Source organism: Pleuronectes platessa, chromosome 21, assembly GCF_947347685.1.
Source record: "Pleuronectes platessa chromosome 21, fPlePla1.1, whole genome shotgun sequence".
NCBI classification, from domain to species: Eukaryota; Metazoa; Chordata; class Actinopteri; order Pleuronectiformes; family Pleuronectidae; genus Pleuronectes; species Pleuronectes platessa.
The window spans coordinates 14190390-14203853 of record NC_070646.1 but is presented as its reverse complement, the minus strand read 5'-3'; the positions used below and the strand labels follow the sequence as shown (position 1 = coordinate 14203853).

The 13464-nt window shown below is 42.5% G+C and overlaps 1 protein-coding gene across 1 annotated transcript in view; it reads right to left on the bottom strand.

Annotated features, from left to right (window-relative positions):
- LOC128427300 (ras-related protein Rab-26) overlaps nt 1-13464 on the bottom strand; it is a 67777-nt gene that overhangs the window by 22506 nt on the left and 31807 nt on the right. The window contains 2 exon segments of the mRNA XM_053414387.1: nt 2724-2776; nt 13174-13240. Coding sequence (XP_053270362.1) covers nt 2724-2776; nt 13174-13240 — 120 coding nt within the window.

Here is a 13464-nt window from a genome sequence, read left to right as displayed (position 1 = left end):
CCTGCTCAGCATAGAAAAACATTGCATAAAATGTCTGTTCAAAATCCAGAGGAGAGTGTATTTGTTTAGTGTTGTTATTGATGGGGTTACTCTGCTTCCCTTCCTTCCTACCCTATTTCCTTCCCTTATTCCTTTGGCTCCTCTCACAGGTCACTCATCTGGAGCTCGATTCAACACCCATGGAGTCGGTCACCACAGGTCACATCATTACAAACACAACAGAAACATCACAAAACACTAGGTGTGTTGGACTTCATGTTGCTCAGTGCAGTGCTTACTGAAGGTGATGCATGCTGGTGTTACAACAACGCCTGCTGGTTAGAAATGGTTACTGGATTTTTCTTTATCCAGTGCTGCAGAATATGGAGACTGACAAGAGGAATGAAAGAAAGAAAAAACATGGGCGAGAGATGGAAAGCTCTGGACTCTCCATCTCTTTATCATCCAGATGCTCTGCAGCCTTCACCCTGAGGCTCTGCTCCTAATGGATTCCCACTATAGGCCCTATAGGGAAACAGCAGTGTGTGCAGCAGTGGCCTCGAATGTTCATGGAAGTGGTCAGAGCTGCGTATGCCACTCGTATGCATTCATAGGCTAAAGTTCCAACTATTAATCTGCAGCCCTTCATAAAACAGGATGCGGGAAGAAAGATGTACTGACAAGGCAGGAGGAGGAAAAGGGAGAATCGCTGAAAGAGGAGAGTGGAGAGGTGGAGTTTACTCCTGAAAATGTGGAGAAAATACTTTTCCTTCTCTTCAGCCGTGTGTCTTTGTCAAGCATCTGTTTCTCCACAGAGACTCTATCCTCAGCTATTGAAGCCATTTGTACACAAACACACACACACACACAAACCGACCTGCATGAGTGCACATAGACATTCACGTCATGCATACACATCACACAAGCATACTGTTCCCATGCATACATATTACAACTACACACACACACACACACAGGCTCCAGATGTAAATGCATCCGGCCTGCCAGATGGCCGAGGAGCCTTCGTGCCCCAAATGTGCACTACACACTTTCATGATACATATTCTGCTCTCTCTCTCTCTCTCTCTCTCTCTCTCTCTCTCTCTCTCTCTCTCTCTCTCTCTCTCTCTCTCTCTCTCTCTCTCTCTCTCTCTCTCTCTCTTCCCCCCCCCCCCCCCCCCCCCCCCCCCGTTCTAATCAAAGCAGTTAGGCGTGGCGGGGAACGGCTGGAAAATCACAGCTGGAGGTGAGTTCAGAGGAGAGACGGGCCGCGACTACAAAAGAACGGCTCCATTTTGGGGAGAAAGTGAGCTCTATTAGGCGCCCCCGATGTTTTTCAGTTCCATTATCTCCTTTCATTTGCCGCCACGGTGCCCGTCCTCATTCGCCGTCATTATCTCATGTTCATTATTCCATCCCCGCTGCGAGCGTGTGCACCTTTTGCACCTCACTTTAAGAACTTTTGGAGCCGTGCACTTTTGGGAGACAGGGAGCTTTCCATAAAGCACCGCGCTAACTTTTAAAACCCACATCATATTTCTGCTTTGTTGACATGGACGCTTGGCTATGAAGGATTTTACATTACACAGATTGATCCATAATCTAACATAACACATAAGCACTCAAGATTATGTGTTAGCCTACACAAAACCGCACAGCCTTGACATACACATGAAGACAATCCTTAAACAGGCAAACCACTAATCACAAAAATATGAATGTATGATGTTATTGCACCTGCATTAAATACTTTTTTTCTTTTTTAACCATTACTTGTTTGTAGTTTGTTTTGTAACCTTTCACTCCAGCACCATTTACCGGCATTTTCTGTACACTACACACACACACACACACACATTCAGACCTGAATATAGTTACATAAATTGTTAATTTAATTTTGCACATGTGTGAATACTGCAACTTCTTCTTAGCAGAACTCAAAGTCCTTCAACCTTGACTGTGCGTTTGCTTTGGTTCAAGTTATTAATTTAATTTATTAATGAGAGGTCCAAATTGATAGCTGAATCAGTGTAATAGCTACTTCTCCCTCCATTTTCAAGGGTGCTGCCCTCAAGGTGACTAAGATATTGTTAAATATTAATATTCTTAAATCCAACTATAACACCTACACAGCCCAAAGAAATTGGTGAATGAATAAATGCACAAGACTGAAATATATTTCTCCCGATGAATCATTTTGGACGTTTTCAAAGACTCTTTCTTTGTGCGTTCTGCCTCAGTTAATTTCCTCTGACCCCTCGTGTTGTCGTTTGCTATCTTCTTATCACCTTACTTCCTGGTCCTCCTGTGTCTTATTGTCAGTTTCTTCTCCTCCATCCCTTGTGAACGCCTGCACCTCTTCCTCATGTGTTTCACCTGTGTTCAGTTGTCCCTGCAGCCTCCCCTGTGTATATAGTCTCCGAGTGTGTTCTAATAGTCCACTTTTCTGAAATACTTCTGGGTCATTTCACTTATGTTCCTTCAACCTCCTCCTGGAGATCTAGTGAACATTTCCAAGCAAGGTGAAATATAACCCCTCCAGTGTTTTTGAGTCAGGGCTTCCTACATCAGAAAAGGGAGAGATGCCCAGGAGACATCTTTTATCAGATATCTGAACCAGCTCAACTGTCCATCAACTCCCTGATGACTGAGCTCCTCACTGTGTCCAGTCACCACAGAGGGAACTCATCACCGTTTGCACCTGAGACCTTGTTCCTTGAACCGTTTCAGACGAGTGCTCTTACCCGGATGTTGTCGAAGGATGCTTTGTTAGTGACGTCATACAGAAGGAGTAGAGCTGCGGAGAGAGAGAGAAGAAAAGACACAATTGAAATATGACTGAGTGTCATTGAAGAATCGTATTATTATCATACTGTATTATACATCATTTATATATCAATGTGGTGGTATCACAAAGTTACTGCAGCTGGCTCACGGTGCAGCCAGCGACCTACTACATCAATTCCTACAAATGAGATGGGAAATTGAAATTTATTTTATACAAAAAAGATTTGTGTTTGTATGTTTTGGGGTCTTTTTGTTTTGGAGAGGAGGAGACCTGCGGAGATCCAGCTCCTGCTACAAACCTCCTGAATCAAGAACAATGAGGAAATCAAAATGAAAAAATAAAACGCATGAGTGGTTTCACAAAAAGACAAGAACTCAAGTGAACGTTTAAAATGGAAGGACATTTTTGTAAAATATCTGTAGATGAACACCCACACGTCAAGAATTGTTTCAAAAATTTAAAAATTATGAAATAGTAATAATAAAAATAAAAGAAAAATACATTTAGATATTTGTGCAGACATGTAAGGGTAAACAAACCACTAATTATTTTCAAAACTCCAAGCACCAAGCATCACAGTTTTTGCAAAATGTAGTTTAAAAACAAAAACAAAAAGATGTTGAGTGGGACAGTTATATTCTCATTTCAATACACTTTGCAGATAGTCATTAAATATTTATAGTTTTGAAGTTCAGCTGGAGCTTTCGGATCTTACACAGGAGAAATGCACACAGAGAAACTTATTTAAAAAGCTGCCAGTACTTGAGCTAATTGCTGAGCTCTACTATTTAGTACAGCGTTAGAGTTGCGCCTGACAACATAACCACACATGTGAAGGCTAATTACGGCGCTGCCATACATGAGAACATCACCTCAGGTGTTTTGCAGCACGAACCGGAGGGTGTGCATAATAAAGCTCTTCTCAGACAGAAAAAGTCATTACACCTATGAGGGCAATCGCAGCTCATTTTCTCAGCTGGATCAACCTTCACTTTAGAGAATTAGCCGAAGCTAATGAGCTCAGGAGCACCTCTCCTCCTCCTCCAACTAACGCATCTGGTCCCTCCAGCCATCTCCTCATTCACTTACATCTCACCTCATCCTCATTCCTACACTGTTCCACCCCTCAGCCACGGCAGCATTTTCACCAATCTACCTAAGATTAGGTCCTGCATTCGCTTACTGCAGCCGGACAAGTCCATGAAGGGTGTTTAATGACTTGTAATTACTGTGGTCTGTCTCTGTTACACTCAAAAAACACAGGGAGAGGGAGAGACAAGAGGATGGTGGAAAGAAAAAGGAACAGAATAGAGAAGGTGGCACCACCGCTGCTTGCCTTCAACGTCCTTAATCCAATTATATCTTCTCTGGACCGCACAACAAACAAAGGCAGAGAACTTTCTCACAGCAGTGGAGCGTTTCGTCATATGCATCGGGGCTGCACACTAGTCGGCATTAGACAGAAATAACGATGTTGAAAGACGGAGGAGGCCAGGCCACAGGAAGTGCGTAAATGGTGAGGGGGGAAAAGGGAGAAGAGCTTCAAACAGGCTAGGAGGAGAAGACGAGACAAGATGACTAAAATACAGACGTATGCTGACGCACCTATAACCTCCAGGGAAGCAGAGGATGACGGCAGGTATGTTTACAGGAGAGAGGCTTTCCTGTTGCCTTTTTGGCTGCCGGATCTGACAAGTTCAAAAAGGTAATCAAGCATTACGCTGGGTACAAAACTGTAAAAACAATGAATATACTTACTTAAATATACTTATTTTTACAAGCCAACTACACTTATTTCTACAAGCCAACTACACTGTCTGCTGATCCAAAGTTAGCTCGACCACAACCAGGAAACATTAAGACAGAAGTGTTGCATTGTTCAATTTCTTTGTGTTATCATGTAGAATCTGTAAGTGAGGCTTTGGGGCCTGAAGCCTTCTGGTGTCTGTTCCTAGTTTGACCAATCGTGTTCGAGCAAGCTTTGATTGCGGGTAAACAGGCTGTGGTGTGTTTTGTGTGGGGAGACGTTTGACTCATGTAATACAATAAACTATTTGGACTGTAACCAGTAAACAGAAGATTGAGTCTTTTCCTGAATATCCACTGTCTACACCAGAAGCCCCAAAATATTGCCAATTGCTCCTGAAGGCAAATCCTCCGTCAAACAATAGCCGATGTGTTCCGAGATTGTTTGCCTCTAAATCTCATCTTACTTGGGCTCATAAAACCATGTGCTGCACTGCTTTGCTCACTGGTTCCCTCTCACTGCTCAAGCAGCATGACTTTCAGCTACAGCAGACGGCTTGTTCCCAGAGATACAAGCGGTGGAGACCAAAACTGGAGCTTGAGAGAGTGAATATTGGATTTTCACTCTACTGGTGGCCAGAGTCACAACTCCCAAAAAAAAAATGTTGCTTTGTAACTGCTGGATGTCAACGAGCGTCACCCATTAATTATCTAGAATGGGGCGCATATTCTAATCTGCAGCTGAATCATGAACTAAAAATATCAGCGAAATCTACTGAATGCTCACTCGCACTGTCGCTGTACTGTGAGGTACCGGTTGCTCAGGATCTGCTCCATAACGTTTTTACCCTCCACGCAGACAGTCAGATCTCATAGTTCAGCTGCAGGTATAGCACACAGTGCAGTTCTCTCTGTCACTCTGTTGCGTGTGAGAGTTACCTTTATGCACGTGCATTTGCACACACGTTACCGCCATATATTTAATTAATTATGAGGGAAACACTGTGGACATAAGCAAAAGTTTACTGATACGTTGGCCATACATATGTCAACCACATCTCAGGACACATCAGAAAATGCACGTTTAATTAGTCTTTATAATGCTTTTATAAATTAATTAGCTTTTTAATATACAATCTCTGTTCAATCCGTTATTGTCAGAAATACAATAAAACATTAACTTCCACTTCCACTCATCACTCATGACCCATGTGCTGATGGCCAGCGTGCCAGTATTCCAAACCACATGACCTTTTACCTGATATGACTTGGTAAATCACAACCACTCTTCACTATCCTACAGTTCCTGCAGGAACGCCTGAGCAGGAAGAGATGGAGTTTGATGGAGTCAAGTGATCCATAAAGAGCACAGCCATCCATCACCTCTCGGATGATAATCTTTTGCGTCAGTAAACGCTGACTGACCTTGGCGGCTTTCCTCCCCTTCAAACTAAGTGACATAAACATGCATTGCACAGCCTCATTTGCATATAAATGCCTAACATGTTGAATTTTCACAAGATTGATGGGAAAAAATCCTTTTGTTTACGAGTACTTGACTGAAGCCCACTGCATTAATATGTGGTTGCAGGAGTCATAGCAGTTGTACTTGTTACATATACATTAGGCGTATGTAAAGCATCTTTTTAGAGGTTTTACGGTATTTTCTATCTTGATTTGAGTGACAGCACAAAAATGTGTGTTTAATATAAGGATGCAATATAGGGCACAACAGTGGTGCCGTTCTAAAAGGATCACCGGGCGGTCAGTAGTATGCTCTTTGTTGGTTGTGGTTCTAACATGGCATTCTTGATGCCCAGGATGACCCAGCCTCTTTTCAAAAGAAACACTGCAGGAAATTCAAAAATTTTACAAGTTAAATGCTCTTGCAATAGGATTATTACCATTTTATGGGGTCTTATACTTCTTCTACCCCTAAATTCGACTCTACGCTATTTATTTGATAGATGTAGTTATTACATTAGAAGATTAACAAATGCTATGTCTTGTCACCCAGTAGTACGGTATATCAAAATTAGCAACACATCGACCAGCAAAAATACTAAAATGCTGCTGACAAAAAATTCATCAATTCTGACGTTCATCCAATATTTTGATAAATATACCACACACTACAAGAAGCCAAGCAAATACTTTTTTAAGTTTCGCATTTAGGATTAGGAGAACAATAGTTTAACATTTTGGGGAAAGATCTTTCCTTTGCGATAAATTCAACTAGAGGACTGAAACCACTGATGTCTGTATATTAGATATGAATACAAGTGGCAAAAGCCCACACATTCCTTACTCAAGTAGAAGTACAGGTACTTGTGTTACAAACAACTTAAGTAAAGGTATAAAAGTACTGCATCTGGGATGCTCTGAAAAGTGTAAGAATAAAAAGTAGTCCCCTGAGGAACGTTTCTACAGGCTGTATCTGTGCAAAGCAAACCGAGACTTGTGTCATATTACTATAATCCAACGATTTTTTAAAACTTAATCCAGTCTTATATCAACTAAAATTAAAAACAACATGGTTTAAAAAAGATCAGATTTGTGAGCAAATTGTCCAGAAGGAAATGTGTATAATGTTTTTGATGAAGTATTCCTCGTTTCATTGTCGACGTTATAGGCGATGTTTGCTGACTCCTCTCTTCCTTCCATGTTGTTACTATTTGTCACCAACATATTCATGGCACCTCTTCTCCCTCTCTTGTCTGTTTTTATCTGGATTCTTAGCAAAATGCTAAACAGTAAAATACCTGATAATTCCCCTCAAATGCATTACAATAAATCTGTTTTAAAATGTAAAGAATAGAAAGTGAAGATGTTTCTGTTAAAATGTATGTAATAAAAGTACAGATACCTGAAAAACCTACTGAAGTACTGTAATAAAGTAAAAATACTTTGTTACTTGGCACCTCTACAGCCATGACAGTCACATATACTTCTATTTCTACTGAAGTTAAGCATCTAATGCTACCTCTTATTCCCTTAGGTATGGATGTAGTTTTTCTGAGGTATGACAGGAATCTGGTTTAGACACGTGGCTTCTGAAGTGCCTTTTACTGACTGAGCTGATTTACATGCACACTGAGCAGTGCCAGGACTTCTCCATCAGCGTGCAAATTGCAGCCACTCAGTGCCAACGGTCGCTCTTCTGGCCCATTACTGCCTTGAAAATTAAAAGCACGCTGACGATCACTGCACGTTGAGGACCCCTGCAAATAAAAATAATGTCTGTGTGTGTATTTGTGTGTGTGGTACAAGCTTTGCTTCATCCCTTCTGGAAAGTTGTTGCCCCAGCATTGATGTTTCCGTTTCAAACGAATGAGAGGCATTGTGCGAAATTGCTCCCAGCGCCGGCTCCTTCCATCGCCTTCATTATTCCTCAGACAGCTCCAGCAGCAGTTGTCATCTCTACCTCCTCTTCTGTCTAACATCCCTCTCTCCACGGCATCTATTTCAGATTGGGGTGGACCCAACACCGTGACGTGTGATTTTGAAATTCCGCTGGCGTGTTGACGGCTAAAACCAGTCACATATTTGAACACGGCCTTTTCAAAGAAATGTTTATTAGGAATGAACAGTTGAAGTGTGTGGAATAAGAGAGCTCGAGGAAGATGAAATGAGCAAAGGTATTATAGTTTATAGAATAAGTTCAGAAAAAGCAGGCAGACACACACACACACAAACACACACATCCTTTTGAGCTTCCTCCTCTAAACCCACCTCACACACTTCCCCAAGAATAAAGCCTCAAATAGGTCTTTGAGTGGGACCTCGCACATCTGTCTGAAAATGCAAGAAACTGTGTGTGTGGGTGTGTGTGTGTCTGCCTGTGTGTCGAAGAGAAAGCTTGATGATGGATCGCACAGCTCATGGCTTTTCCCTTTAATGGAGCAATATCCTTGTTGTTTGTTTCCCACTGCTGTTTCCCTCTTCTTCCTCCACCTCCCTCCTGCCCTCTCACTCCTCTTTTCCCATTGATTTTTTTTTAATTTTCCTCTCGTACTTTCTCCGCTCAACTCTCGATCTCTGTTCCCCTCCTGCAGTCCATCCTCCCGTCTCAGTCGGGATTTGTGTCGCCCCCACACAGGTTGCCGCTGATTGAGGCCCACACTCTCTCATTAGTGAAGAGAGCAGTAACTCAAGGAGTTGGAGCAGAGGGAATAAAAGATGAAGCAGGCCGGACGGAATGAGGCAGAGCAGAGCAAAGAAATAATGAGGCAATGACACTGATTTGATAAGAAATGGATTTCACTTCTGTCCGTCCTACGGTTCTCATTTGTCTCTACCTCTGTCCTCAGCCAGGACAGAAAGTTAAAGAGGCTTTTCAGAAGGTTTTGGGAGAATACCGACCATTAGATGTGAAAACACCAGAGTCAGCACCATGTTTTCAGACGGAAGTACACAGCGATATGTCTCCACTTCCTCCCACAATCCAGAAATGAACCTAAAATGTCACCAATGAAATCGCCGCCATCTTGCAATGTGGAGCCAGAGTATAGCAGGTAGCGAGGTCGTGTCGATACACACGCTCGGCCAATGAGAAGTCAGTCTCAATCATGACATTTAACTACGTTTTCAAAGCATTAAATAAGTAGTTAAAAGCAAATTGAAAATCTATGAAAGTTTAGCAACTGAATAAACATCAGTGTGATAAGATCTACCTAAAATGTATTTCATGTGCACTTTGACTTTTTTGTTGGGTCCGTGTCCCATCCATTTACAGCAACGAGCCACATGGTGGCGATCCGGACACTTTGGCTTATTTCGGGGGAGCTGTCATGTTGTCAATTTTCATACATGACGGTGGTGCAAATCACAAACAAATGGGGAGATCAATGGATTTTGTTGCACCTTCTCTGCAGCACTTTCCATCATTAATTTAATCAATGGCGGTATAACGAATGCACAAAGACACAACAGAGTGCAGGTGTGCACACTACTGCAGCTCACACTATGAGGCCCTATGGATGATAGTGCATGTAAGCAAGTTACAGATAATGCTGCACAAAGCCATAAAATGCAGCACTGGAACAAAACCCCTGAAACTCCTGTTACCTTGAGAAGTGTAAAAAGAGTGTTGAATTATTAAACTGTGGACAGTGCTGCTGCACACAATTCATGGAAATCACTGCTTTCACATGATGTGAAAGGGCATTAGCTCCCAGAGCAGCCTTCTAGTTTCCAATTTGTAAGAACATGTTACTTCTTCTTTCACACATTACCTAGTTATTGCTCTTAAGTACTTTAAATTCCGCCATGAGCTGCAGGTCACAGCCCCTGCTGCGGCTTTTAAATACTGGAGAGGTGTGCCTCATAGTTTGAAAACCTCTGAAATAGACCAATTCATCGAGGCATTGCAATAACAACAAGATTCTCACTGGGAAAAGCAGTAGTCGGCTGCTTGGTGAGAGAACGCTGGTCATTACATGGAAATGAAACCCCGTGAAGCACCTCGTTCTGGACAGCACAGCCCAAACAACTCCTTCACACATATACAGAGCTGTCATCCGCAATGCAGCCATTGTTGCATGAAATGTATTACCTCTATCATTCAGTTTCTTTGTATATATGATATTGGCTTATTTTTCTGTGCGATAAGGTAAGAGGTATAAGGACTTTCATTCAGAGCTTCAATGTCCATCATTTGCTAATGTGACACGTTAGAAAAGCTTGTTACAGATGTTATCTCAGGAAAAACTCCAGAAAATGTAGACCTGAATTTTGCGAGAAGTGGAATAATCATGGGGGAAATATTTTGAGACATTATTAAAGAACTCTTACGAGCAATAAAAGTGATTGATCAGAGAGTTAACAGTAGTGATGCTGCAGATTCTGTAATTTCACTTCTACATTCAGTACCTGCAAGTTATTTGTTTCAAACAATCAGAGTATGAAGTGAAACCTCTCAGTGGCCTCTGTTACCTGAGCACTTCAGATAACCTTCCTCTTGATTTCCTGTGCCTCTTCATTACAGGGTGAGGCTGTTTTAAATGCTCCACCATGAGTCCACTCTAACCTTAAATTCACCCTGTACTCTCCACATTAGTTTTGTCCCCAGAGTGGTTTCCAGCCTCGGCCGACCCAGAGGGCGATGAAGGTTAGTTGTTTGTTTGAACTGGCCTGACTCATCTGCTCCTCTAGACCTCCTCTTTTCCTTTTTTTTATTTGATGAGTTAGTTTCTCTTTTTGCTCAGAACCTTCGCCCCCTTGCATCAGATTCTATCTCTCAGTGTTCTGCTACATTTCTATCCCTCCCTCGCCTGTCCCCCCCCCCCTGGGTACTCGTCTCCCCCTCTGAACCTGCTTGCCTCTCTATTAACACCCCGTGGGTTCGCTACATGCTGTGGAAATGACAAACTGTCAGCTCATCTGGGAGGGAGTGATGGAGGAAAAAACAGTCTGCAGCTGGTTCCCGGACCCAGCTGGACTTTTGCGGCGCCCTCTTACACCAGATGGGGCTGGCAGATTGCACTGAGCTCACAGCAACCATCAAGTCAGTGTCTGGATCTTCTTGGTCTCTTGCATTAATGGCTTAATAAAGGTTGAAATCCAGGCCAACGATGAATAAAACATCAATAGTTGTCCAGGGAGCAAAGTCACACTTTGAGAAATGCTCAACTCTGTGACTTGGTTGCACCGACGCCCCAAGCAAAGAGGCTTGAGCCCTCCGGCAGCAAACGCAGGTTCAGTTCCAAGGCGACCCCACGCTGCTCGTCTTCCCTCATGCTCTCTCCCCATTTCACGCTTGCACCGCTCTGTCAATGAAGGTGGTTCTAGGGATGGTAATGTCAGTCTGTCTGAATCATTTAAACAGCTACTGGGCGGATTGCAGCAAAGTGTAGTAAAGGATGGTCCTTCTTCACAGAAAATTAATCCTTTAGAGATTTTTTCAAACTTGTCTTTAATGATCATCAAAACTTTCCTCTGCCTTAACAACGTGTGCCCTAAAATGTATGAAAAATATCCATGTTTCCATCGTGATGACTTGTAATTAACTCATGTGTTTAATAATTCATCTATTGCACCATCAACAAGTTAAAAATGTAATTTGTCCAGTACTTTTCTGAGCAACTACCTTAATCACGTTTTCACCATCATAGTTATCATATGGTTAACACTATACTTGCCAAATATCAGCATATTAGTTTTTCACTCTCATTTTAATTAACACTCTGAGTTAATTATCAATTAAATCAGAGCACCGCTTAGCTTATGAGCAGCCTGTTTATTAGACTGTATATAAAATTAGACAACATGACTGTTCCATAAAAGTGAAGCCAAAGGGACGTGATAGCACCCTAGTGGTCACTAACCCTACCTCCTCCATGTTAGTCGATAAGAATGGACCGAATGAATCTTTGTTGTTCATCTTTATATATGTGCTTGTGTTTAGAAAGACCTTCAAACCCTCCCACTCATTTGAATTTGTGAAGTGCACTGACGTCAAAGCAGAAGAAGTGGAGTCTGACTCAAAGAGACGTCATCTGACTGTACTCTGCGTTGGCTGACCGTCATGCAAGCGCACTTTCCTTTTGAATTTCTTTGTTCTTGAAATGCTGTATTTCTAAAAACGGATGTGCCGGATCCAAAGCAGAGGTACTGTAATTGTCAAGTCTTTTTTTTTTTTTGACCGGACGAGCTCACTCCTACCTTGCACTGCTCAGCAACGAGGCTCAGCCCTCAAACCGTCCGATGTTTACATTTCAAAGCATGAGTCATGAAAAACTGTCCACTAGTTCACGGGAATCGACAGCTTTCATGACAGCTGCGTTCGGGCTGCCCCGTCTGCCCTGGTCCCGCCTGTCGGGCTGGATGAGCTTTATTTAAGAGTCAGTAGCAGACGAACAAGTGCGAGGAGCAGCTTTGAGGCTCCCTGGACGCCTTGTTAAAGATCAGCGAGGGTTAACTGTTGCACTGACAGAGCAGAATACCGCCGGGCAGCTGGCCAACCTTACACACACCCACACACTCACATTTAATGATTCAGAAAAATACATAGATAGCAAGAACACAAATGCTATTTCTTGTATACCTACAACCATTAAAATAGGGCTCCACACTTCCCACAACATGGTAGTCACACACTCATACATATACATTGAAAAGATAGAAGAATTCAACTGAACCACCCACTACGATCTTATTTTGTTTGCTTCTGAACAAATTTGTGGTCTCGATAATACCTGTGTGTGTTCCCCGACACCTGCTCATTCAGGTTGTCCTAAGGGACACTGCTATTTGTACTCAGTGGGGTTGTTATACACATGCATTACACACACACACACAGCACAGCGCAATACCTGTCCAATCTCCCACTGTGTGAGAGGCAGGCTCATTTTTCAACCCAGTGGTTAGCCTCCCACCAAAGGCAACCTGCACATCACAGAGCCTTTGGCAAAGTCCTGTGTACACGCATGCACACACACAAATGTGCACGTACACACATCAGAAACAAGTATCGGTCTATGAAAATAAACCCGCAATTTGTTTTTCTATCCAGGGGACAGGAAATTTGAAGAAAACAAAAACAAATACGCATGAATGAGAACAATTATTCTGCAACAGGCGGAAAATAAAAATTTAGAGGGGGGAGAACTTCAGTCACAGTCCAACAGTCACTCACATTAACAAACAGTGAAGAATCCTACCGTGAGCGTCGCGGTAGTAGGCATGTGTGACACTCCGGAAACGCTCCTGCCCAGCGGTGTCCCATATCTACAAAGGAAGAGCAAAGAGGAAGACGTCTCCATCATTATCAAGCACAGCAATGACCATAACGTTGAGCATTTCTCTGTGAAACTGCATTTATTTGCTATGAACTGTCAACAGCAGTGTTTTCATTTATCCTTTTAAAACAAAACCTTTAATAAAAATAAAGGTATGGACTTAACACTTAACACTGGCTCGAAAGCAAGGTGCAATCATTGGCATGTGTGTTA